Source organism: Nomascus leucogenys, chromosome 19 (assembly GCF_006542625.1).
Source record: "Nomascus leucogenys isolate Asia chromosome 19, Asia_NLE_v1, whole genome shotgun sequence".
Lineage (NCBI taxonomy): Eukaryota > Metazoa > Chordata > Mammalia > Primates > Hylobatidae > Nomascus > Nomascus leucogenys.
Window position 1 is genome coordinate 1,076,982 of NC_044399.1, and position 24,202 is coordinate 1,101,183.

Genomic DNA, 24,202 nt, shown 5'->3' on the forward strand with positions numbered 1-24,202 from the left:
ACCTGCTCCCACGGAGCCCCAGCTTGTGCCTGGACCACGTTGCAGCCTCTCCCAAACCAGAGAAGCTGACGAGATCCTTGTCCTCCATCACCCAGACAAGAGCTAGATGGTAAAATTAGGACATAATTTTATGCATATATACTGGATATCTATGCCTCATGAAGAAGGGTTATTCTCAAATCTGCAAATATTGAGTACAGTTGCAGTGCAATATCAATGGACCGAAAAGTCAATAATCATATACCTAAATCACTTCACTGTGAGGACCATTTTGAATTCTTTAAACAATAAACAGGACTTTTACATAGATATTTTTGCAGTGTTTGTATATAATGTTTTAACAGCAGTTTACGATACCATGCAAAATATTAATTTAGGTTATTCCCAAGACCCTATCCTAATAGAGGTAGACCACTACTGCGCTCTCTTTCTTCAAAATCAAATTTGAACCAAAGACTCTTACTGCTGCTCACAGAGTCGTTTGTTGCTTATTTTGTGAGAAATTAGGCAAAACCTCAATAGCCAAGACTGCCTGGCATCTCCTGATGGATGAGCACATACCTATGATCACAGGTCCCTCCTACAAATGATGGATAATAGGTCCTTTTAAAGGCAGATGAGACTTACCTGAATCTAAGAGGCTGGAGTCACAGCCTTCACTTAACAGCTTTCAGAGAAGGTGCTTTGGCGCTGCCTAGGCAAGGTGGAATTCGTGTGGAGCGTGGGAAGAGGCTCTCCGGAGGCAGGTGCTGTGGGTGGAGCAGGGCAGGAGTGGCTTGGGCAGCTCCCTCTCTGGGACAGGCCTCCCAGGCTGGCTGTGGCTGCCATCTGCTTCTGGGGCTTGCCTCAGTGCCCCAGTGCTCACATCACGCTCTTTTCTGCTCGTGACAAGAATAGATACACATGCTTCACTTCTGGAATTGACAACCATGGGGTATTAGTCCATTCTCATACTGCTATGAAGAAATATCCAAGACTGGGTAATTTATAAAGAAAAAGAGGTTGAATGGACTCATAGTTCCACATGGCTGGGGAGGCCTCACAATCATGGCAGAAGGTGAAGGAAGAGCAAAGGCACCTCTTACATGGTGGCAGGCAAGAGAGCGTGTGCAGAGGAACTGCCCTTTATAAAACTATCAGATCATGTGAGACTCAGTCACTGTCACAAGACCAGCAGGGGAAAGACCCGCCCCCATGATTCAATTACCTCCCACCAGGTCCCTCCCATGGCATGTGGGAATTATGAGAGCTACAATTCAAGATGAGATTTGGGTGGGGACACAGACCCAAACCATATCACGTGGGAAGCAGTGACTGAAGCATGATTTTGGCATGTTCTCTTTCCGGATAGTGTCTGGCAATTCTAATGCTAAAAGGATCCTGATGCCCAAAGTCTGTCCAGGTGGGTGTGGGCTCAGTTTCCTCACTGTGAACATGGAAGAGACAGAGAAACTGTTCCCTAAGATCCTATGAAGTTCTAATTTTCCCAAAACCTAGAGGAAACATGTGCTTTGACACTTTGGCATAAAATGCAGAAATTATATTTAGCTCCTGGATTTAATATAAAGAAAAAGATGTGGCCAAGAATCTTGAGGCTAGAGTGTGGGTGGGAAATAAACCCGTCAATGGTCAGATGGGATAGAGGTGTTCTTGAAACTTCTTCCCTGTTTTCTGCAGCCCCTTTGCCTCTCCTGACACTCAGAGAAAAATATGTTCATTGTTTAAAAATAAAAGCTTTTAATTGAAATTCAACCTATGGCTTGCTAAAAAAAAAAATACTGTTCCCTGGTGGAATTTTTCTGGGAAGATAAAGATTTATTATAATGAAGTGTCTATAATTAAAGACTATCTTTTATAGAAGACATCCATTAAGTCTTTCTTTGCTGTAGCCTTTTTTATTTATGAGAGTAAGAGTTTGTAGAGTACATTTCATCTTTAACGTACCTTAGCAAACATTAAGTAATTTTTGCAGTAGTATTAAAAAGCGATATTTTTAATTTTTAATTTTACATTTTTCAAATTGGTTCATGAAAAACTAAAGTTTAGTGTTTCACATATAGCCATAGATGGGGTGGTATCAGTCAGGATTAAAGTTTTTGATTTTATCTGCACATTCAACTATGTCTTATATAATATAGGAAGAACTGGAACTTTTAGTGATTTTTTCTAAAGTTCTCCAAGCAGAAAAAGGAGCAATGCTCATAGGATGTTTTAAGGCTGTGTACAGGAAAATGCAAGGGAAGACCAGAGGGGGCCACTGCGGGCGACGTGGGACTGAGGACCATGGATGCTCATGCATCCTCAAGACATGCGGGGCAGCTATTGGGGGCTGGACTGTGGGGCAGGAGAGCTGAGTGGGCTGGAGGAGGCCAGTTTGCAAAGACTGAAGAGCGAGAAAGTAGGGACTGACAAATCATCACATGCTAAACATCGATTTAAACATTAAGTGAATGTCTGTTGATTTAACGAGGCTGTTTAATGTAGTAAGAGATGCTAATTAAATAAATGAGCTCTTGTTTATAAATCACTAATTAATTTTATTCCTTTACAGAATGTGCTCTGGAGATTTAAATTTTCCCAGCTTAAGGGATCTTCAGATGATGGGAAAACTCGAGTAAAGCTACTGTTTCAGAATCTGGACACCAAACAGATTGAGACGAAGGTATGGGGCATGGGGCATGGGTTATTCTGCCACCCACCCACACATAAAGTAAGCTCGGATGGTCTGCTGGTAAAAATCTCCACCCCTCCCATGCACACAAAAATAAGCCAATAGGTCCCGAAGCACGAATCCTTCTTAAAAATTAGGCAATAGATACGCCGAAAGAGACTGTCAAGGTCAAATATCCTTTATCTGAAATGCTTGGGACCAGAAGTGTTTGGGATTTCAGATTTTGGAATATTTGTGGATTAGGTACTGATTAAGCATCTGAAATCCAAAAATCCAAAAAACAAAATGTTCCAATGAACATTTCCTTTGAGCATCATGCCAGCATTCGAGAAGTTTGGGATTCTGGAACATTAGCATCATGCCAGCATTTGAGAAGGTTGGGATTCTGGAACATTTAGCATCAGGCCAGCATTGGAGAAGGTTGAGATTCTGGAACATTTAGCATCAGTCCAGCATTCCAGAAGGTTGGGATTCTGGAACATTTAGCATCAGGTCAGCATTGGAGAAGGTTGAGATTCTGGAACATTTAGCATCAGGCCAGCATTCCAGAAGGTTGGGATTCTGGAACATTTAGCATCAGGCCAGCATTGGAGAAGGTTGAGATTCTGGAACATTTAGCATCAGTCCAGCATTCCAGAAGGTTGGGATTCTGGAACATTTAGCATCAGGTCAGCATTGGAGAAGGTTGAGATTCTGGAACATTTAGCATCAGGCCAGCATTCCAGAAGGTTGAGATTCTGGAACATTTAGCATCAGGCCAGCATTTGAGAAGGTTGAGATTCTGGAACATTTAGCATCAGGCCAGCATTCCAGAAGGTTGGGATTCTGGAACATTTAGCATCAGTCCAGCATTCCAGAAGGTTGAGATTCTGGAACATTTAGCATCAGGCCAGCATTCCAGAAGGTTGGGATTCTGGAACATTTAGCATCAGGTCAGCATTCAGAAGGTTGAGATTCTGGAACATTTAGCATCAGGCCAGCATTCCAGAAGGTTGGGATTCTGGAACATTTAGCATCAGGCCAGCATTCCAGAAGGTTGGGATTCTGGAACATTTAGCATCAGTCCAGCATTCCAGAAGGTTGGGATTCTGGAACATTTAGCATCAGGCCAGCATTCCAGAAGGTTGGGATTCTGGAACATTTAGCATCAGGCCAGCATTCGAGAAGGTTGGGATTCTGGAGCATTTCAGGGTTTGGATTTTCAGATTTGGGATGCTCAAGCTATACAGGATATTTCCTGTTAGAGAGACATTTATATCCTAAAATGGTGACCATTGAAACAAAGTATTTGATTTTACTAAAATGTACAAGCTTCTTAGTAAATATCAGCAGGAAATCAATATTTTAAAATATACCACAAGTCAAAATTTAAAGGAAGGGTTTTACAAACTGTATTTTGTTTGCACACTGTATGTGATAAATTGACAATAATATTGAGAACAAACTTCTTTGTTAATTAAAGACCTTAGACCTTTTAAATTCATTGCCTAGAGGTGACATTGTACTATTGACAGGTGTTGACTTTTACCATATTTTATGTATAAGTGTGTTGCCCAGAAGCCAGTTTTAATATAAACTTAATAAGACTAAAGATTAAATTTACTAAACTGAAAAATAAATTTTAAAAAATATGAGACTCATGAACACATATTGTGTGGAAACAGATTGTCAATACTTTGCAGACATTTTTTTCTCTGATGGAATTAATCTGAGCAACACGTCACACATGGCATTTTTATATGTGAAAGTTTACGTCGACTTTGATCCTCTCTTCATTGATCTCAATGAAATGACATTTTATAGTTGCTTTTAAGTACAACGGAAATTGTATGGGATTGTTTGACATTTTTATGTTTTGGAAATTGACAAAAGCAAAACCTGAATGCAGATGGTACAGACGCTGTGGCTCCTGGGGTGGGGGACAGTGATGAGGCAGCGGCACTCGTGCTGAGCACAGGGACCTGAGCAGGCAAAGGCGCTGACCTCTCAGCAGGCTGCCCTGAGCTGCATCCAGGGTCGTCAGCCACCAGCAAGGTGGGAACGCGGAGAGAGAGGCTTGACATCAATTTCCATCTGGTATTTCACTGGCATGGATGTGAATGGATCGGGGATGAAAATAGAACATTCTTCCTCTGGGTTGTTTATTTATGCAGCTGTTTGCCTCGGTGCCATCGCAGGGGAGGAGCACCGTAACCTTTTGCTGCCTTAATCTTGTGGAGCTCTGAGTCTCATACTGTGAGGGTGCAGGAGGTCTCTGGTGGCCATGAGGGTTTCACGCCTGCGGTGTCCCCGTGGCTTTCTGAGCCCTTGTCATCCCCGGGGCTCAGGCTTCAGGACCTCCAGCAGCTTCCATGGCATCTGAAACACCCTTTTGACAGTGTCTGTTGAGGTTAAACGTATTTGTGTTTTATTTGTTAATGATCAGTCAGCTCTTGATTATCTGTTAATAAAAGGAGCATCAGTATCATGTCACCTAAGACAGAGAGGCCTGAAATATGTTACCTTCACGTGGGACACAGGCTTTGAGACAGGCATCGCTGCCTTGTGATGCTTTGTTTGGATTGCACCTATTTCCATCGTGGGTTGGTGGAAAAGAGAATGCTCCAGGGAGTTACAGAGGCCATAGGGATGGATACCGGATTCGTAGGACTTGTAGTTTAAACAATTTTGGGGAATAGTTTATGAAAAAAAAAGTAAAACTGCAAATACAGCAACCTAGCTACTTAGAAATGAGTGTGGGGCACATAAATATGTCCCAACAAACCCAAACTAAAAAAACCTCCACCTCCATTTCCCCACGCTGGATCTCAGAGCTGCCCAAGGCCCCTCCGTGGCATCCCTGGGATGAGAGGGAGGAACTTGGGTAGAGAGAGGCAGGGACCTCACAAGAGCAGTGACCCGAGGGCCCTGGGCACGTCGCTTGGGCCCCTCAGCTCCCTGGGCTCTGTGCAGGCAAGGGTCTCACAGCTTACACAGGAAGAAGAGGGGACACAGAAGAGGATGACAGCATTCCCACCTTATGCCACAGAGTAGGAAACACATGTGGATAACTGCAAACACTTAGTGCGTGGGTGGCCGTGGGCATTTTCAGAAGTCACCTTCACACACTGAGGTTCTGCATTTATCAACGTATGAGATATACTGAAAGTTAGAACATGGCGGCTGGGAAATGAAAACTCTAGAAGCTAATGCAGGACGTAAGGAGTCCACGGGAATGAATTCTGAGTTGAAACTCAAAGCTATTGCAAATCTTGGATGTTAGCAATATGTTGTCTTAAGAAATAGGAACATTTTGTTATCTCAGTACATCAATTAACCAGGAGTGTCAGAGAAACAATATTCCTAGTAAGTTGATTTTCTAGTGAAATGAGTGGCAACCATGAAACAAGTTTCCTTTTAGTAGCTGTTGAAAATATTTCTGGAATATTCTACCAGGACACTGCCTTAGTAATTAGTGCATGATGGGAACACTTGAGTTTCTCCTGAAATCTAGGGAGGAGTTCTGGGGCTTGGGGAGCAGAGTGAAATATTCCTACCATCCATTATTTGCAAAAATCACATAGAATTGGCCGGGCATGGTGGCTCATGCCTGTAATCCCAGCACTTTGGGAGGCTGAGGCAGATGAATCATGAGGTCAGGAGATCGAGACCATCCTGGCTAACACAGTGAAACCGTCTCTACTAAAAATACAAAAAATTAGCCGGGTGTGATAGTGGGCACCTGTGGTCCCAGCTACTCAGGAGGCTGAGGCAGGAGAATGGTGTGAACCTGGGAGGCGGAGCTTGCAGTGAGCCGAGATCATTGCACCACTGCACTCCAGCCTGGGCAACAGAGCAAGACTCCCATCTCAAAAAAAAAAAAAAAAAAAAAAAAAAAAAAAGAAAGAAAAGAAAGAAAAAAATCATGTAGAATTCAAGACTGTAGGATGATTTCACAAGGATTCCAATGGCTGGAAATTTGAGGTTGCAGTAGTTTTTAAATAAAATATTTTTCTTCCTCTTTGACTGTTTTTTCCCTTAAAAAAAAAGAGTGGAGAGGAAGCAAATGTTACTGAATGAAGAATTTACTTCCATCCTGTGCTGTTTGATTATGTTCTTCATGCGAATTATGTCAGATTATACAGACATAGCTTGGCGTGCACTGCACAGGGGAAGCTGCCCTTCCCCAATTCCCACGAAAGATACCCAGTGAGGCCCCGCCATGTTTCTGTGTATATTGCTTATATTTTGCATATTTCTTTATAATTCCATTTTTGCCTCTAGGCTGAGCCTCCAAAGGGCAACTTTTGTTTAGCTTTTTTATATTCAGCATGAGGTTCAGCACATATGTACACTTAATAAATGTTTTAAATGAATAAATTAATGAAGAAGGAGCAAATTAGTGTTAAAGAAACTGCCGAATATACTCACTGGAGTTTCATCAGTTCTAAGGAGAAAATTGTTCCTACTATCATTAAAATGAGGTACCTTAATGACTCCATGCAGATGCATACAGAAGTTTCTGATATTCCCACATATATATCCATGAAGCAGAGGTTGTGCCTTGAAAGCAGGGCACATTTTACTGAAGAATCATTCTGGGAGAAACACTACCGTGTGTTTCTCACTCCATAATGATCAGTGAGAGTAAACCCCACTGAAAATTATGCCTCTGCCATCAGTGAGTCAGCCGTGTGTGCCAGCCGCAGACACAGGAAGATTGGGCGTGGGCACCTGCGTGTTTAGGACCACGGAGAGTATGGCAGACCAGAAGGAATTTGGGGTGTTTCCAATACTGAGGCCTGGCTGCTGAGTTTTCTCGGCAGGAGCACCAATCGATGCCCACAGCATTTATCACTGAAAAGACTGAATCGAGGGTGCTGAGAAAACTATTTCAGGAAGCCAGATGGTGCCAGGAGGGAGGGCCAGCCCCAGCAAAATGTCATCCAACAGAGAATTTCCCATCTCCCTGTGCGTAAACCAGGGGCTTCTAAGTGTTCTCATGCAGATGGATATCAAAAGGAAGAGCATAAACAATTAATATGATACATGTGAAGCACAACGCCCCCTTCCCTAATACAGATCTGAAATTATTTTTTAAAATCTTATCTCAAGAAAATGAAAACAAAAGCAAAGCCTTCTTTCTTCCTCCCTCCTTCCTTCCTTCCCTCCTTCCTTCCTTCCTTCCCTTCTTCCTTCCTTCCTTCCTTCCTTCCTTCCTTCCTTCCTTCTTTCCCTCCCTTCCTTCTCTTCTCTTTCCATTTTTTAAAATAATAACCTTTGATAGAAGGCTGGATAGTCAATTCATTCCAGAAAAATGAATTGGCTACTTTTAGGATGTTTGAACACAACATCTTTGTTTTGGTTTTAAGTATCTCAATAGCTGCATCCAGAAACACAGTATTCAAACTAACAAAAAAATATAGTTGAATCAAATCTTTTTTCTAAGCAGTGGCAACAAGCAAGTGTATTATCATTCAGTAACTAAAGTGTTCAAAATGGTGCATTGAAGTTAAAGCATTCAGTCACAAAACTTCCCCTGCAGCAGGGGAAAGTCGGAATGAAGACTGCTCTCCAGAGGCAACCCTGGAGTGTCAGCAGCTAACTCCCCCAAAGCCAGAGACACGGGAATATTTAGGGCCCTAGGAGGGAAAATCCACATCCCCAGAAACAGGGTCAGGTGCGTCCTGGGACCTCATTTCCTAGAGAGGAACTGAGGTTGAAAGGGAATGGAGCTGGAGTTCCAATGCAGACCCCATAACACTTTAACTGTTTAAACCTGAGTTGGCCCCAGGAGAAATAATAAAAATTAATATGGCCTCCCTAGATGGTTTTGAAGACATCTGGTACCAGATTCAACTCCGTGAGTCTCTGACCACCTCTCTCTTTGTCTCTGTCTCTATCTCTCTCACCCTGTCTCTCTCTCTCCCCCTCCTTCTACCCTTCTGGTGCAGAGTCCTCAGAGGCTCCTTTCCTACTGGGATACCTGGGTGATCTGTGGTCTTGGAGGCTCCCCCCTACTGCTTGGGGTTGATACAAGGGAACCTATCGCTGCCCCAATGATTTGGGGGCACTTTGCACGTGGGAACCTGGGAAGGACCCCTGCCACTGAACGTCACTGAGCAGGGACTGCTTTCATGAATATCCCACCCTCCACCTTTTGAAAGAGGGCTCAGAGGAAGGCTCAGATCCAAGCAGGAAGTGCTGCCGCTCAAGGCCATTTCATTCATAGGGCACATTCGCTTTGTAAAACTCATGAGCCAACCCCTTACTTTTCTCAATAACCCTGTAAATTAGGCATGATCTACCCCAGGTCCACACATTTTAACAGATTCAAAAAATTTTGACCAAAAGAAACACTGTGCTGTGAGTCAGAGGCAGAGCCTACTTAGCTCCAGGCATCTGCCTCCTTTCTTAAGAGTGGACCTAAGGAGAGGTAGGAAGCGGAAAGGAGGTGGGCAGCGCTGATCAGAATCTCTTTCATAGAGGAAAACACTTGGATTTCCAAGGACAGCCTCTAGTCGGCTTGGAGCTCAGTGGCTTTTAGTGCAACAAGAAGTAGCAGAAGTGAAGCCCTGACCACAGCTGTCTCATCATGAAAATGGGTGGAAACACCAATAAAACTCTGAAGGACACATGCCTGAGACCCCCCATAGGCTGGGACATGGCTAACGGTCACATTGCTGAGACCTCCCGCCACCCAGTAATGTGGGACATGGGTAACAGTCATATTGCTGAGACCTCCCCCACCCAGGTAGTCAGGGACGTGGCTGACAGTCACATGGCTGAGGGTCCCAGTAGGCTGAGAGTTGGCTAACAGTCACATGGCGGAGAATCCCCAGTATGGCTGAGTTGGGAAGGTGTTAGTGCCCAGTAGCTGAGTTGGGACAGTGTCGCAGAGTGGCAGAAATGAGCCTTCAGTCAAGTCTCTGATTTTCATGGCTGCTGTTGCTTATTGAATCATCTCTAGTCTTTGGATTGCCACGGTTTCAGTTTTCTCAGAACTAAAACAATAAGAAATGCATAACATTGATAATTTGAAGAGTAGAAATATAGTGCATGTAAGGATTTTAATAAAGAAGAAAATTTGTAAGCCAGAATGAAAAAAAGAGAACCTATTCTATTAGGAAGCCAACTAAAAATTTCATGAATAAAATTAAATTTAGGTTCTTCTTTAGAGACTTCTTGGAGCCAGGAAATAATTCAGAATTCAGCCTAACTTGTAGGCAAATAATAAAAATTCAAAAACAATGGTCAGCACTAGAATCTAATAACAGGTGTGCAGTTGGAACATAAATTTTCTCTCTCCAGTCCCCCAATTTTACCAAAGATAAATCATAGTAGGCCCAATTTATTTTTAAAATAAGTTTTAGTTTTATTTTATTAGGCCTGGTTATTTGCATAAAATACAGCAAGAATAATGATTGGCCACATCGGTTCCTTCTAAATTGGTTTTGCCAGAATATTTTCTTAGGGAATTTCAGATTAGACTCGTTAAATCCTCTTGAGGCTGGGAAGCCAAGCCAAGGATTTACCATCAGACTGTGCCGGTAGTATCTGTATGAATTGGGTGAATTCCTTCCTTTTCAAGTTCCCAAAATATCTTTAGGGTCCTAGGCCTGTTTGAAAGTGACGTTCTGTACTTGCCGCAAGGTCAGAAATCTTGTAAGGGAACCTCGTAAGCAAGTTACCGCGCCGGTTTTTCCAAGGTACTTCTTATTGGCCCTATAAACTCAATGTCAGTTCCTCAAAGCAGTCTGGTTATATCTAAAAATATGCCATTTCATTATCAAAGCCTTGATGAAATTACCAGTGCCTCCAGTCACGTCCTGTCACAAAAGAAAATAGACTCTTACTGAGCTTATGCAAATAACTCTTTCACCATAAAATAAGAATACCCATGAGTAGTTTCTGAATTCTGGAGAAATCAGGTAGAGGGAAAGGTAAATGTTTAAGTTTTGCTCCCAAAAGTATAGTTTACCCAATTGCTGTAAGCTGTAAATAGTTTAAAAGAAAAAAAGAAAGACTTTTTTACTCCGTAAACAAAATGTGATTCAGCAATGTTTCAAACAAAAAGTTATACAAGTTATTTCAGTCCTATATCAGTTCATGTATTTAGTTCTTGTTCTGTTTAATGTTGGGTTAGCAATCCTCATGAACACATCAGTTTTGGTTCTGGTTTTGTTTTAAAGTTCTGGAAGTTTTTAAATAGTCTAATAGGATGATCTCCAAAATTATTAGAAACCCTCATTTAAGTGTACTTGTGATCCTTTGTTCATTTTGTTAATAAGATTCAAAGCTTTTACTGTAGTTGATTTTATGCTTTTTTAGAAAAGTTACAGTAAAACAATAATTGCCTGTGGGTGACAAAAGACAGAATAGCCATGGTTAAAGACTCAGTTGGCAAATAAATTTGGTTATTTCTGTGACATACAGCAATTAAATATAGTCAGAATTATCACTGATAACATATACCTAGGCATATCAGATTTTTTTTTTTTTGAGATGGAGTCTCACTCTGTCAGCCAGGCTGGAATGCAATAGTGTGATCTTGGCTCACTGCAACCTCCGCCTCCTGGGTTCAAGTGATTCTCCTGCCTAAGCCTCCTGAGTAGCCGGGATTACAGGCACCTGTGACCACGTCCAGCTAATTTTGTATTTTTAGTAGAGATGGGGCTTCACCATGTTGGCAAGGATGGTCTCGATCTCCTGACCTCAGGTGATCCGCCCGCCTCAGCCTCCCAAAGTGCTGGGATTACAGGCATGAGCCACCGCACCCAGCCGGCATATCAGATTTTTTAAAGAAATCTTATACAATTTTGGTACACATATTTATAATATATCCAAACAAATATAACAAATAAGTTAAAAACCACTTTTTATGTGATATTGTTTCTCTCATGATTATAACATACCAAGTAAACGTATTATGTCTTTCTCAGACTTGCAGGGGACCTATTTGGACTTCCAGAGGTCTTAATGTTCAAAAATTATTTTAAGGTCGAAAAGACAATTTTAGATTTTGAAATTTTATTTTGGAAAGCCCATATCAAATATCTCAAAGGTTTAACACACTGGAACAAAACAGGAACACAAGTCACTGAGAAATAACAGTGATTCATTTAACTAAAGTGATAATCAAAAGATTTCAAAAGCAAAAACTATTACTCTTTGATAGAGAGGATGTGCAGTTTTCGAAACAATTAACAGACTTCATAAAGGAAGCATGAGGCCAACAGAATGTGTCACTCTCCCCTCCCACCCTTTTTGCAATCTACTTTGAAGGGAAATGAAAAATCTTTTACTATCTCCTATTAATATTACATGAAAATCTTGCTCAAAACAAAAAAAACACTTTTGCTTTGGCGTATTATTAATGCTGAAGCAAATTTTAATAAAATCTTATAAACAAATCCATTTAATCTCAATCAGCTTTGACACACAAGATAAAATTTTCGTAAATATTTTATAATCTCTTACACATTTTTCCATTCTCTTTTCTCAACTTTGTATATCCTTCACTTTATCTTTCTTTTATTCTTTCCATTTAATGCAACCTTAGAATAACCTTTACATTAGGCAAAGCCACTTTCCTGTAATAAAATCACACCCCCAAGTCTTTCTTGAAACCTTCCTTACCAAAAATATATCTTACTTTTCTTATACTCTCTGTATATAGAATTGTTTCTCCTCTTATCTCTAGTTTTTGTTGCTGGAAATTAGTCAGAATTTTAACTCTTAGTAGCCTTAATTTATAGTGTAAACCTAAGAAGCAGTTTATATCTAAAAATATGCCATTTCATTATCAAAGCCTTGATAAAATTACCAGTGCCTCAGGTACCAACAATTTATGAATACACATTTATAATCTTAGAAACATAGGCTTTCTAATGGAACAATGTTTCAATTTGGAACAGGATGTTTTTACTGACAGATCTAAATATCATTTGTTTCTCTGAAATAAGAAGGCAAAATATATAAGCTTAAACTCATATTTAATAATTGCTGTCAGTGTTATATCTATTTGGAAATGATTGATATGTTCAATGAATATCATCGTTTAATTTAGCTTAGCAAAGCTTTAAGGGTACAGTTACCAAAAACTTTGAGAAGCCTTTTTAAGTAAACATATTATAAAACAATTATTACTAAAAGTTCATTTATAAACTTTATCCCATTTATAGCTATTTATCTATTCATTCTAATTTTTTGGAAAATTTCATGAGACATTAGACAAATCCAGCCTTGTGTCAAGTTAAATTTTCTGTTAACCATTTTTATATTACTGTATGTTATGCAGGTATCATAAAAGCAAGAACCTTAAAGTTAAATACATGCATAATTTACTGATAACTCCAAAAACAGTTGTTTTATTAAACAAACATATTAAGCTAGTTTTATTTACCAAAATTCTTACTCAAATTACCTGAACTTGGAAAATATTTGGGTTTACTTATTTATGAACACTCATTTATCTTGAAGTTAGTTTGGTACTGTATTAGTCTGTTCTTGCATTGCTCTAAAGAAATACCTGAGACTAAGTAATTTATAAAGAAAAGAGATTTACTTAGCTTATGCTTCTGCACGCTGTACAGGAAGGATGATGCTGGCATCTAGTCAGCTTCTGGGGAGGCCTCAGGAAACTTTTACTCATGGTGGAAGGTGAAGGGGGAGCCAGCACATCACACAGCCAGAGCAAGGGGGGTGAGAGATGCCATCCACCTTTAAACAACCCCATCTCGTGAGAACTGTATCATGAGAACAGCACTAGGGGGATGGTGCTGAACCATGAGAACCCACCCCATGATCCAGGCGCCTCCCACCAGGCCTCACCTCCAGCACTGGGGATGACAATTCCATGTGAGATTTGGGTGGGGACACAGATCCAAACCATGTCAGGTACCATGTAGGTAATATACAAACATGTGGATAGACACGTGCATGCATGCAGATACAACATATGACATACTTGTACCTGTGTATGTGTCTAAATGTTTAAAAATTAAGGAATTTAATGAAAAAGAATAGAGCTTTACACCTGAAAAGAAGCTGTCCACCCACAACTCTGGGGCTCTGTGAGGAAAAAGAGTTCCTCTCCAAAAAAGAGTTTTGTGACACCAATTCTGGTTTCCTCAAGAGGTCTTAGGGCTGTTAGAAGATTTTTTAGGTCCTCTCTTGTGGTATTGAAGGGGGCAGGAGAAAGAAGGAACAGAAAGAACTAAATGAAGGACAGATCTTAGAGGAGACAGCCGGAGGAGTTCTTGTTTTCCAAAAAGTTAATAAAGTTTCACATTATCCTTGGCAAAAATCCCGTCAACTAGTGGAGAAGCACACAAAATGAGCGCATTAGTTAGCAGGGGTTTAAGAAAAGAGGGACTCCGTCACCAAGATGCTTTCATAGAAAGAACAGAAGCCTCAAAGCATGTGTGTATCCACACACACAAACACATACACCCACATGCACACACATACACATACATACACACACACATACAGATGCACACACACACATGCACACATGAATACACATGCACACATGCATGCACACACACATGCATGCACACATACATGCACAGATTCACACATGCACACATAAACATACGCACATACACAGACAAATTTACACACCCACACGCTTACTACTAGATTTAATTAAGGTTACTTTTGAATACAGACTCTTAAAAAATCCTTTTATAAGGTATTAGCTGGGCAGTTAGCAAACATTCCTGGTTGCTGTTTTTTTTCTTTTTTCTTTTTGGAATTTACAGAGTTTTAGAAGTGGGACATATTTGTTTATTAGAGGTCTAGGGTAATCATTATTTAAAGCTGTTCATCTTTGGCTTAATAAAATGTTTCCTTTTTCTCTGAGTAAATGGTTTTATTTAGCTTAAGAGAGAAGGCTAAAAAACAACAACAACAAAAAATGTCTATCACATTCTAAATATAAACCAAAATTTTAAACCAAAGGTGTACGTGCACAGATGACTCAAAATGAACACAAATAAATATGCTTGAGCCCAAATTAAGAAGTTCTCCCTGGCATTAACCAAGGTCACCAAAGATGAAGCGAAACTCTCCGCCTTTTCAAGATCCAGACACTTCCAGGGTTAGCTTGAGAAAGAAAGTTCTGCTAGCATCAGACGGGGTGCAGCCGTATCTGTCAGGTGAAATATTCCAGGGTCTCACTTCTCAGCTGCCTGTCTGCACACAATGGCCAGGTTAAAAGAAACAGCCAGGAAAACAGGAAAACAAAAGGTGTCCATGGGGACAGTGCAGGGAAGAAAATATAATTGCTTTTCTTTCCTTCATGTGTTCTTAGTTTTAACACTTTCCTGAAAACGAAAGTTGATTAACAAGAAGAAACCAGCAGAAGTTTATTAATGAGTGTTGTACGCATCGTGTGGGGGAAGCCTCGGAAGTTTTTCTCTCTCAAGACAGTTAGTTGCTTGGGGACTGTGCTTACATAGTATTTTCGCAAAGAACCACAAATCCTATATAGTGACAAAACAAAGAAAAGAGCATTTTCAGACCTCCAAGAGGTGGGAAAATGTGGAAGGTGAATTTATGGGAAGAGTAAAATCTGCTCCTATAGCCTCTGGTGCCACTGCCTCTGAGCAGATAAATGAGTGTCGTGAGGGGCCTCTCTTGAGGTGGGAAAGGAGGAGAGGAGGCCAGGAAGCTGTATCTTTGTACGCTGCTGTTCTGCCGTCAAGCTAGGGGAAGATGGGGCAAGGTCCCTGGCATGTTCACCTTCTTCAGCTCAACAATTCTCAGTGTTTTCGAGAGGAATATTTTGGTTTTCTTCAGTAGAAAGGATTACACATGGGTCCCCTAAAAGGTCAAAAGCAATACAAATAATGTAAACAAATAATTCAAATTAATTCTTATACATACTTCTCTCCTAAGCTAAGTGCATCCTCTGAGGAGAGGAATTCTGTGGTGGTCTAAAGAATTTCCATGCTGTTTCAAATCTGATCTCACCTGGAATACTGCCTAGCTAATTCCCTGGATGAGACTATGGCAAAGACATGATAATACATACATTTCCAAGGGACTGGGAAAGGCCTGGGAAAGCCTGGCATTCCTTTTGTAATCTGTGCAGCAAGGTGGAGCAGGCAGTTTGACCATTCACAAGGATGTCTTGAGAAGTTAAAGGAAAACTCTCAAAAAAACAAAAAATTTAAATCTCGTATTATCAGATTTCAGGTGGGACAGACAGAAAGTATGTTTTCCATTCAATTAGTCAGGTTCCACAACCTGCTTTTTTAAATTGTGCAAACATATTAATTTAAGAATTTCAAAAGGCTTGCATTGTGACCATTGTTTTTTAGGGTCACCTTGAGTCACATGGGTCCATTTACATAGGTATTTGCAAGACAGAGCTCCATAAATCCAGCTGGTGTTTCCAACGGGGTGCCCCTTAAAGGAGAGCTCAGTTTTGGTGAGCAGGGTCCCATAATTTTAGCAATTCCTTTTCAAAAGTGACCAAGGCTGGCATAGTCTATCAGGTCGATGTGTGCCGGTTGATGAGTGTCACTCCTCAGGTTGTCACCAGTGAGTTGTAACTTGTCCTCAGGGTGTTAGCAGTGACTTGCGACTTGCTCCCGTGTGTTTCAGAAGCTCCCATCACCTTGGGGCAGCAGAGTGACCATTTCTTTATTTACCTTTCCAAAAGCAAGAGTCCCTAAAATGTTCTTCCAGTGAGGGATGCTCTGTGAGGCCATGTTGTGTCCTGGACAACGTTCCTGAAACCTCTCCAATCCCCTAGAGCACCCACGTGGGTCAGAGCTGCAATTGTCTCTTCTCTTCAGGGCAAAAGAACTCACTGTCATTCACCTTTTAGTTTGGAGCTAACAGAAATTGGTCCCAAATGAAATGAGAGGTCCTAATTACAAACACTAGGAAGCAGTTGCAATTTTAAAAGCATACTGTGTAAATTTGGGCCCAAAGAAGTGAAACCACTGGTGCTAGACTGGAATACTGTGAACCAGACCTTCTGCTGCGAGCTGAGTCCAACCGACTTTGTCTTAATAACTTTACAACTATCCGGGGGTGGGGAATGTAGGAAATAACTTCTGGGAATGACTTGGAACTGAGATCCGTTGACTTTATTCTTTCCTTGCCTGGTAATCTTGATTGGTAACTTGAGTGAGACAAGCCTCGTGAAGTTTGTGGGTCTGAGAGTCCCACCCAATGGAATCCCAGTTCTTGACCTTGTCTGAGGCACACTTCGGAGGATCCTTGTGTGGCCTTGAATGTTCTCAGTATTCCACTTGCAGGCTGTCAGTAGCTCACTTGATAGTGTGTGGCCACTACCTCAGCCTGGCATCTCTCTGGCTGTGAAGTCATCATTTTCTTATTTTAAAGAGTAAAGGTATGATAAGTCTGCCAGATAATCAGCTGTCTCAATGATGCTCAAGAGCTTTCAAATCTCTCATTGCATGTTCAGAAAAATGCACACTCCTGGGCAAGGTACCAGGAAGGCCTGAAGTTCATGCCCTGGCGCGGTTTCCAGCTTCACGGCATAACCCAGCCTGGTGCCTGCTCGGCTGCCTCTTCCCTCCAGCTGTTCTTCACAACATAACCCAGGCTGGTGCCTGCTCAGCTGCCTCTTCCCTCCAGCTGTTCTTCATGACACAACCCAGCCTGGTGCCTGCTCGGCTGCCTCTTCCCTCCAGCTGTTCTTCAGGACACAACCCAGCCTGGTGCCTGCTCGGCTGCCTCTTCCCTCCAGCTGTTCTTCAGGACACAACCCAGCCTGGTGCCTGCTCGGCTGCCTCTTCCCTCCAGCTGTTCCCAGGACATGCGCTGCAACGTCTCATCTCCAGGCCTTTGTTGGGTTCTAGTTCTCAGCTTGTCTTCCTGTGAAGTTGTGTCCTTCCTTTCTACATTCATTTGGTAAACATATGTCAAAAATGTACTATGTCCAGAGGTCTCTCTGCTAGTGAGTGAAAAGTTATCCCTGTTAATTTTGAGACATTAAGATGAATTGGCCATTCAGAAATTAGGGGAAAATAGAAATACAAACAGAACTTACTATAATGTTACCTGATGTGTGTTGTAAAAGTGCAAGGACAAGGACCAGGTGGATTCACACCTTAATTCTATCAGACATTCAAAGAAGAATGGGTATCAATTTTACTGAAACTATTCCAAAAGATAGAGAAAGACAGAATCCTCCCTAAACCATTATGTGAAGCCAGTATCACCCTAATGCCAAAACCAGGAAAAGACAGAACAAAAAAAGAAAACTGCAGACCAATATATCTGATTAACATATGTGCAAAAATCTTCAAGAAAATTATGCTAATAATTTACTAATTAAATTCAACACAATATGCCAATTAAATCCAACAGCATATCAAATAGATAATACACCATAATCAAATGGGTTTCATACTGAGGATGCAGGGATGGTTTAACATACATAAGTCAATAAATATGGTACATCACATAAACAAAATTAAAAACAAAAACCATATTATCATCTCAATAGATGCAGGTAAAGCATTTGACAAAATCCAGCATCTCTTTATGATTAAAACCCTCAGCAAAATCAGCATAGAAAGGACATGACTTTAGGTAATAAAAGCTATCTATGACAAACCCACAGCCAACATCATACTGAATGGGGAAAAGTTGAAAGCATTTCTCCTGAGAACCGGAAGAAGACAAAGACACCCACTCTCACCACTTCTATTCACCATAGTACTGAAGTCCTAGCCAGAGCAATCAGACAAGAAAAAGAAATCAATGACATCCAAAATTTTAAAGAGGAGATCAAACTATTGCTGTTTGCTGATGATATGATTGTACATAGAAACTGTAAGGACTCATTCAGAAAGCTCCTAGATCTGATAAATGAATCATGTAAAGTCTCAGAATACAAAAGCAATGTACACAAATGAGTAGCACTGCTATACACCAATAATGACCAAGCTTAGAATTAAATCAAGAACTCAATCGCTTTTACAACAGCTGCAAAAAATAAAATACTCAGGCATATACCTAACCAAGGAGGTGAAAAATCCCTACAAGGGAAACTACAAGACACTGCTGAAAGAAATCATAGATGGCACAGACAAATGGAAACACATCTCATGGTTATGAATGGGTAGGATCAATATTGTGAAAATGACTATACTGCTGAAAGTAATCTACAAATTCAGTCCCCATCAAAATATCATAATTCTTCACAGAACTAGAAAAAACAAACCTAAAATTTATGTGGAACCAAAAAGGAGCCCACATAGCCAAAGCAAAACTAAGAAAAAAACAAATTTGGAGGTATCACATTACCCGACTTCAAACCATAATAGAAGGCTATAGTCACCAAAACAGCACGGTACTAGTACAAAAACAGACATAGACCAATGGAACAGCATAGACAACCCAGAAATGAAGCCAAATACTTACAGCCAACTGATCTTGACAAAGCATACAAAAACATAAATTGGGGAAAGGGAACTCTATTCAATATATTGGTCTGGGATAATTGGCAAGCCACATGCAGAAAAAATGAAACTGGATCCTCATCTCTCACCTTATACAAAAATCAACTGAGGATGGATCAAAGACTTAAATCTAAGACCTGAAACTATAAAAATTCTGGAAGGTAACATCGGAAAAACTCTTCCAGACATTGGTTTAGGCCAATGAGAGTTCATGACCAAGAACCCCAAAGCAAATGCAACAAAAAGCAAAAACAAATAGATGGGACCTAATTAAACTAAAAAGCTCCTGCACAGCAAAAGAAATGATCAGCAGAGTGAACAGACAACCCACAGAAAGGGAGAAAATCTTCACAATCTATATATTCGATAAAGGACTAATATCCAGACTCTGCAAGGAACTCAAACAAACCAGAAAGAAGAAAACAAATAATCTAATCAAAAAGTGGGCAAAGGACATGAATAGGCAATTCTCAAAAGAAAATATACAAACGGCCAGCAAACATATGAAAAAATGCTCAACATCACTAATTTGCAGGGAAATGCAAATTAAAACCACAACATATAAGCTACCTTACTCCTGCAAGAATGGCCATAATCAAAAAGTTAAAAAACAATAGATGTTGGTGTGAATGTGGTAAAAAGGGAACACTTTTACACTGCTGGTGGGAATGTAAACTAGCACAACCACTATGGAAAACAGTGTGGAGATTCCTTGAAGAACTAAAAGTAGGACTGCCATTTGATCCAGCAACCCCACTATTGGGTATCTACCCAAAGGAAAAAAAAAGTCATATGAAAAAGACACATGCACACAAATGTTTATAGCAGCACAATTAGCAATTTCAAAGACATGGAACTAACCTAAGTGCCCATCAACCAATGAGTAGATAAAGAAAGTATGGTACATATACTCCATGGAATATTACTCAACCATACAAAGGAACAAAATAATGTCTTTTGCAGCAACTTGGATGGAGCTGGAAGCCATTATTCTAAGTGAAGTAACTCAGGAATGGAAAACCAAATATCATGTTCTCATTCATAAACGAGAGCTAAGCGATGAGGATGCAAAGGCATACAAATGATACAATGGGCTTTGGGGAATTGGGGGGAAGGATGGGAGGGGACTGAGGAATAAAAGACTACACATTGAGTATAGTGTACACTGCACGGGTGACAGGTGCACCAAAATCTCAGAAATCACTGCTAAACAACTTAACCATGTAACCAAAAACCCCCATTCCCCAAAAACTATTGAAATAAAAATAAAAATGAATGTTCAAAATGTGTATGGACAAAGTACTCAAAAGACTACAGAAAAGTGAACTGTTTCTTAAATAGTTATGTTCTGTCTTCTTGATTATAATCCTGTCCCAGTAATTGCCCTTTTCATAAAGAGATTCATGTGTTTTGTCTCTCAACTTGGGGCCCAGCCACTGTGACCCTAAAACGCACTGAGCCTGTGCTCCTTGCATAGAGGACCTTGAACATACCCCGTGCGTCCTCTGCATCAGCCGCTGGCTTTCCATGTGACAGATGCTCCGTAAATGTTTCCTGCAATTAACCGTGCTTTGAGAAACTTTATCAACATATAAGCTAATTTTTAGGAGACGTGACAGAATGGGTCCTGACATACTTCCTGGCTCTCTCAGTGTTGAGAGAAGCCCAGCAGCGGCCTGAGCCGTCAGCAGCCAACCACACTGCCTGCTGGTCCAGGAAAGGCGAACCAGGGCTATAGCTTCTGTGTGAGAGGGAAGGACTCATGCTCCTCTCTTACCCTGGCTTTGGGGATTCACAGGCAGATGAGAAAGTTAGAGCATTAAAAAAGAGTAAAAAAGTCTGGCCAAGAAAACAAGAAAATTCTAATATTATTTCGACATCAAGCTTCTAAGATAAATTAAAAATTAGACTGGAGCCCTACGGGTGAATTCCGGTTTCCAAGTATCATTGCACTAAATCTAGACATGTACTTCAGCCTGTGTGGGTCTGGGTTGAACACGGAGAAACCACATGAGGCACACTCAGGTTCTGTCCAATGAGCTTAAATTACTCGCTTGTGATTGGGTTTGGCAAAATATGAGATGGATGTTCACACTGGGAGAACTGTCCCTGGTAAACACTCCAGCTTCTAAAGAAATGCAGCTTCAAATCTGCTGGGTGACCTTAGAGAGAGGCTGGTGCGTTTTACTTTTCTTTCAGGTACATCACAGTCATGGTTTACGTCACCAGATCAAACAAATCATATTCTCATTGCTTTGTTTTCCTATCTTTTTTATTTGGAAGGGACCATCCCCATTATGGTCTATATTTTGGAAGTCAAAATAATATTAGTCTTGAAATTAAAACACTATAATATTTCAACTCAAAGGCATTGGTAAAGAGATAAATCCAAAATTTGCCTCTTTTGATACAGATTTTCAAAGAGAAAAGTACCAGACACAATAATACCTACCAGTTTGGAGGCATCAGTTTCCAATTCTCCCCACTCTCTCTGTGCTTAGTGACGCTGAACATTTGTTTCATATACTTGCTGGCCATCTGTCTGTCTTCTTTTGGGAAATGCCTGTCCAAGTTTTTCGCCCATTTTAAAATCAGGTTGTTTCTTGCTTTTGAGTTCTTTGACTTCCTTATATATTTTGGATATTAACCCCTTATCAAATGCATGGCTTGTAAATATTTCCTCCATTCTTTAGGTAGTTACTTCATTTTGTTTATTATTTTTATTGCTGTGCAGACACTATTTAGTTCAATGGACTTTAATTTGTCTGTTTGCTTTCATCGCTTGTGCCTTTGGAGTCATATCCAAAACATCATTGCCCAGACCAATGCCAAAAATATTTTGTCCTATATTTTATCCTAGTAGTTTTATAGTCTTTGGTCATTTTGAGTTGATTTTTTATATGGTGTGAGATAAAGATCTGATTTCATTCTTCTGAATGTGAATATCCAGTTTTCCCCACATCATTTATTGAAGAGACTATCTTTTCCCCATTGTGTATTCTTGCCACCCTTGTAAAGGAGCAACTGATGGTAAAAGCATGGATGTATCTTTGGGGTCTCAATTCTGTTTTTGTCTATATTTCTGTTTTAGCGCTAGTACCATGCTGTTTTGGTTGTTACAGCTTTGTAGTATATTTTGAAGTTGGGTAGTGCAATGCCCCTAGCTTTGTTCTATTTACCCAACAATGCTTTTGCTAGTCAAGGTCTTTTGCAGTTCAATATGAATTTTAGAATTTTTTTCTGTTTCAGTCAAACATGTCATTGGAATTTTGATAGGGATTGCATTGAATCTATAGATTGCTTTGGCTATAGTTTCTTTTCTTTTTTAGGTTGAATAATATTCCATTATACACATATACCCAATTTTTAATCCTTTCATTCATGGACGAACACTTAGGCTGCCTCCATTCTTTGGCTCTTGTGAATAATGCTACTGTGAACACATGTGCTCAAATATCTGCCTGAGTCCCTGCTTTAAATTATTCGGGTATTGAACAAAAGTAGAATTGCTGGATCATGTGGTAATTCTATTTTTAATTTTTTGAGGAACTCCCATACTCTTTGCTGTAGCAGCTGCACTATTTTATTTCCACCAACAAAGGAAATTGGAATGCACAAGGGTTCCAGTTTCTCCACATCCTCAACAACACTTCCTAGGAGAGTACTGGCCATCCTAATGGGTGTTAAATGTTATCTCACTGGGGTTTTATTTGTATCTTCTAATGATTATTGATGTTGAACATCTTTTCATGTGCTTATTGGACACTTCTATATCTTCTCTAAATAAATATTCAGACTTTTTGCCCATTTTCTAATCAAGTTGTTATTTGTTGTTGTTGTTGCTGATTTATAAGGGTTCTTAAATATTCTAGATATTAGCTCCTTATCAAATGTGTGATTTGCAGATGTCGTCTCTCATTCTGGGAGTTTTCTCTTTATTCTTTGTTTACAGTGTCCTTTGATGCACAAAAGTTATTAATGTTGGTGTAATCTAATTATCTCTTTTAATTTATCTATGCTTTCTTTGATTGCCTTTGCTATTTGTGTCATATCCAAGAAATTATTGCCAAACCCAGTGTCATGAAGTGTTTCCCTATGTTTTCTTCTAAACTTTTTAAAGTTTTAGTTCTTACGTTTAGGTCTTTGATTCATTTGGGGTTAATTTTTATATATGGTATAAGGCAAGAGCCTAAATTCATTGTTTTGCAACCAGATATCTAATTTTCCCAGCACCAGTTGATTAAAAAACTGCTCATTCCCCATAGCACGGGCATTTCTGATTGAATGGCAGACTTACATGGCACCACATAGGCCAGGTTTTACTTCTGTGCTCTCTGGTGTATTCCATTCATCTGTATGTCTCTCTTTATACCAGTAACAGTGTTTTGATAACTGTGGCTTTGCCATCAGCTTTAAAATCAGGAACCATGAGACCTCAGACTTTGTTTATTTGTTTTCAAGATTGTTTTGGCTGGTCAGGATCCTTTAAGATTACAGATGCATTTTTCTATTAAAAAAATGTCTTTGGGATTTGGATGGAGAATGTATTGAATCTGAGGTTCACTTTTGGTAATATTAACATCTTAATAATATTATGCCTTCCAACCCATAAGTATGGGATGCCTTTCCATTTGTTGGTGTCTTCATTACTTTAACAATTTTTTTTAGTTTTCATTCTACAAGACCTTTGCATCCATGGTTAAGTTCATTCCTTAGCATTTTACTTTTTCGTCCTATTGTAAATGGGATTGTTTTCTTAATTTCTTTTTCAGATTATTCATTATAAGTGGATAGAAACAAAATTTATTTTCCCCATCTCCCGACCCCCAGCTCCGGGTAAACTCTATTCTATTGTCTGTCTCTATGAATTTGCTTTTTCTAGGTGCCTCATAGAAGTGCAGTTGTAGAATAGATGACCTTTTCTGTCTGGCTTCTTTTGCTTAGAGCTTAATGTCTTCAAGGTCCATCCATGTTGGAATATGTACCAGAACATTCTTTTTTAGAGCTGAATTATATTCCATTTTATGAATACATCATATTTTATTCAATATTTGTTGATGAGCACTCTGGGTTATTTCACCTTTTGGCTATTGTGAAT

The 24,202-nt window shown here is 40.0% G+C and overlaps 1 protein-coding gene across 1 annotated transcript in view; it reads left to right on the plus strand.

The window, feature by feature from the left end:
- The window catches only part of SNTG2 (syntrophin gamma 2), a 384,592-nt gene that overhangs the window by 336,401 nt on the left and 23,989 nt on the right, over window positions 1-24,202 (plus strand). Inside the window, exon 16 of the mRNA XM_030800009.1 lies at window positions 2,552-2,662. Within this exon, the coding sequence (XP_030655869.1) occupies window positions 2,552-2,662 (111 nt within the window). The remainder of the gene's footprint in view (window positions 1-2,551; window positions 2,663-24,202) is intronic.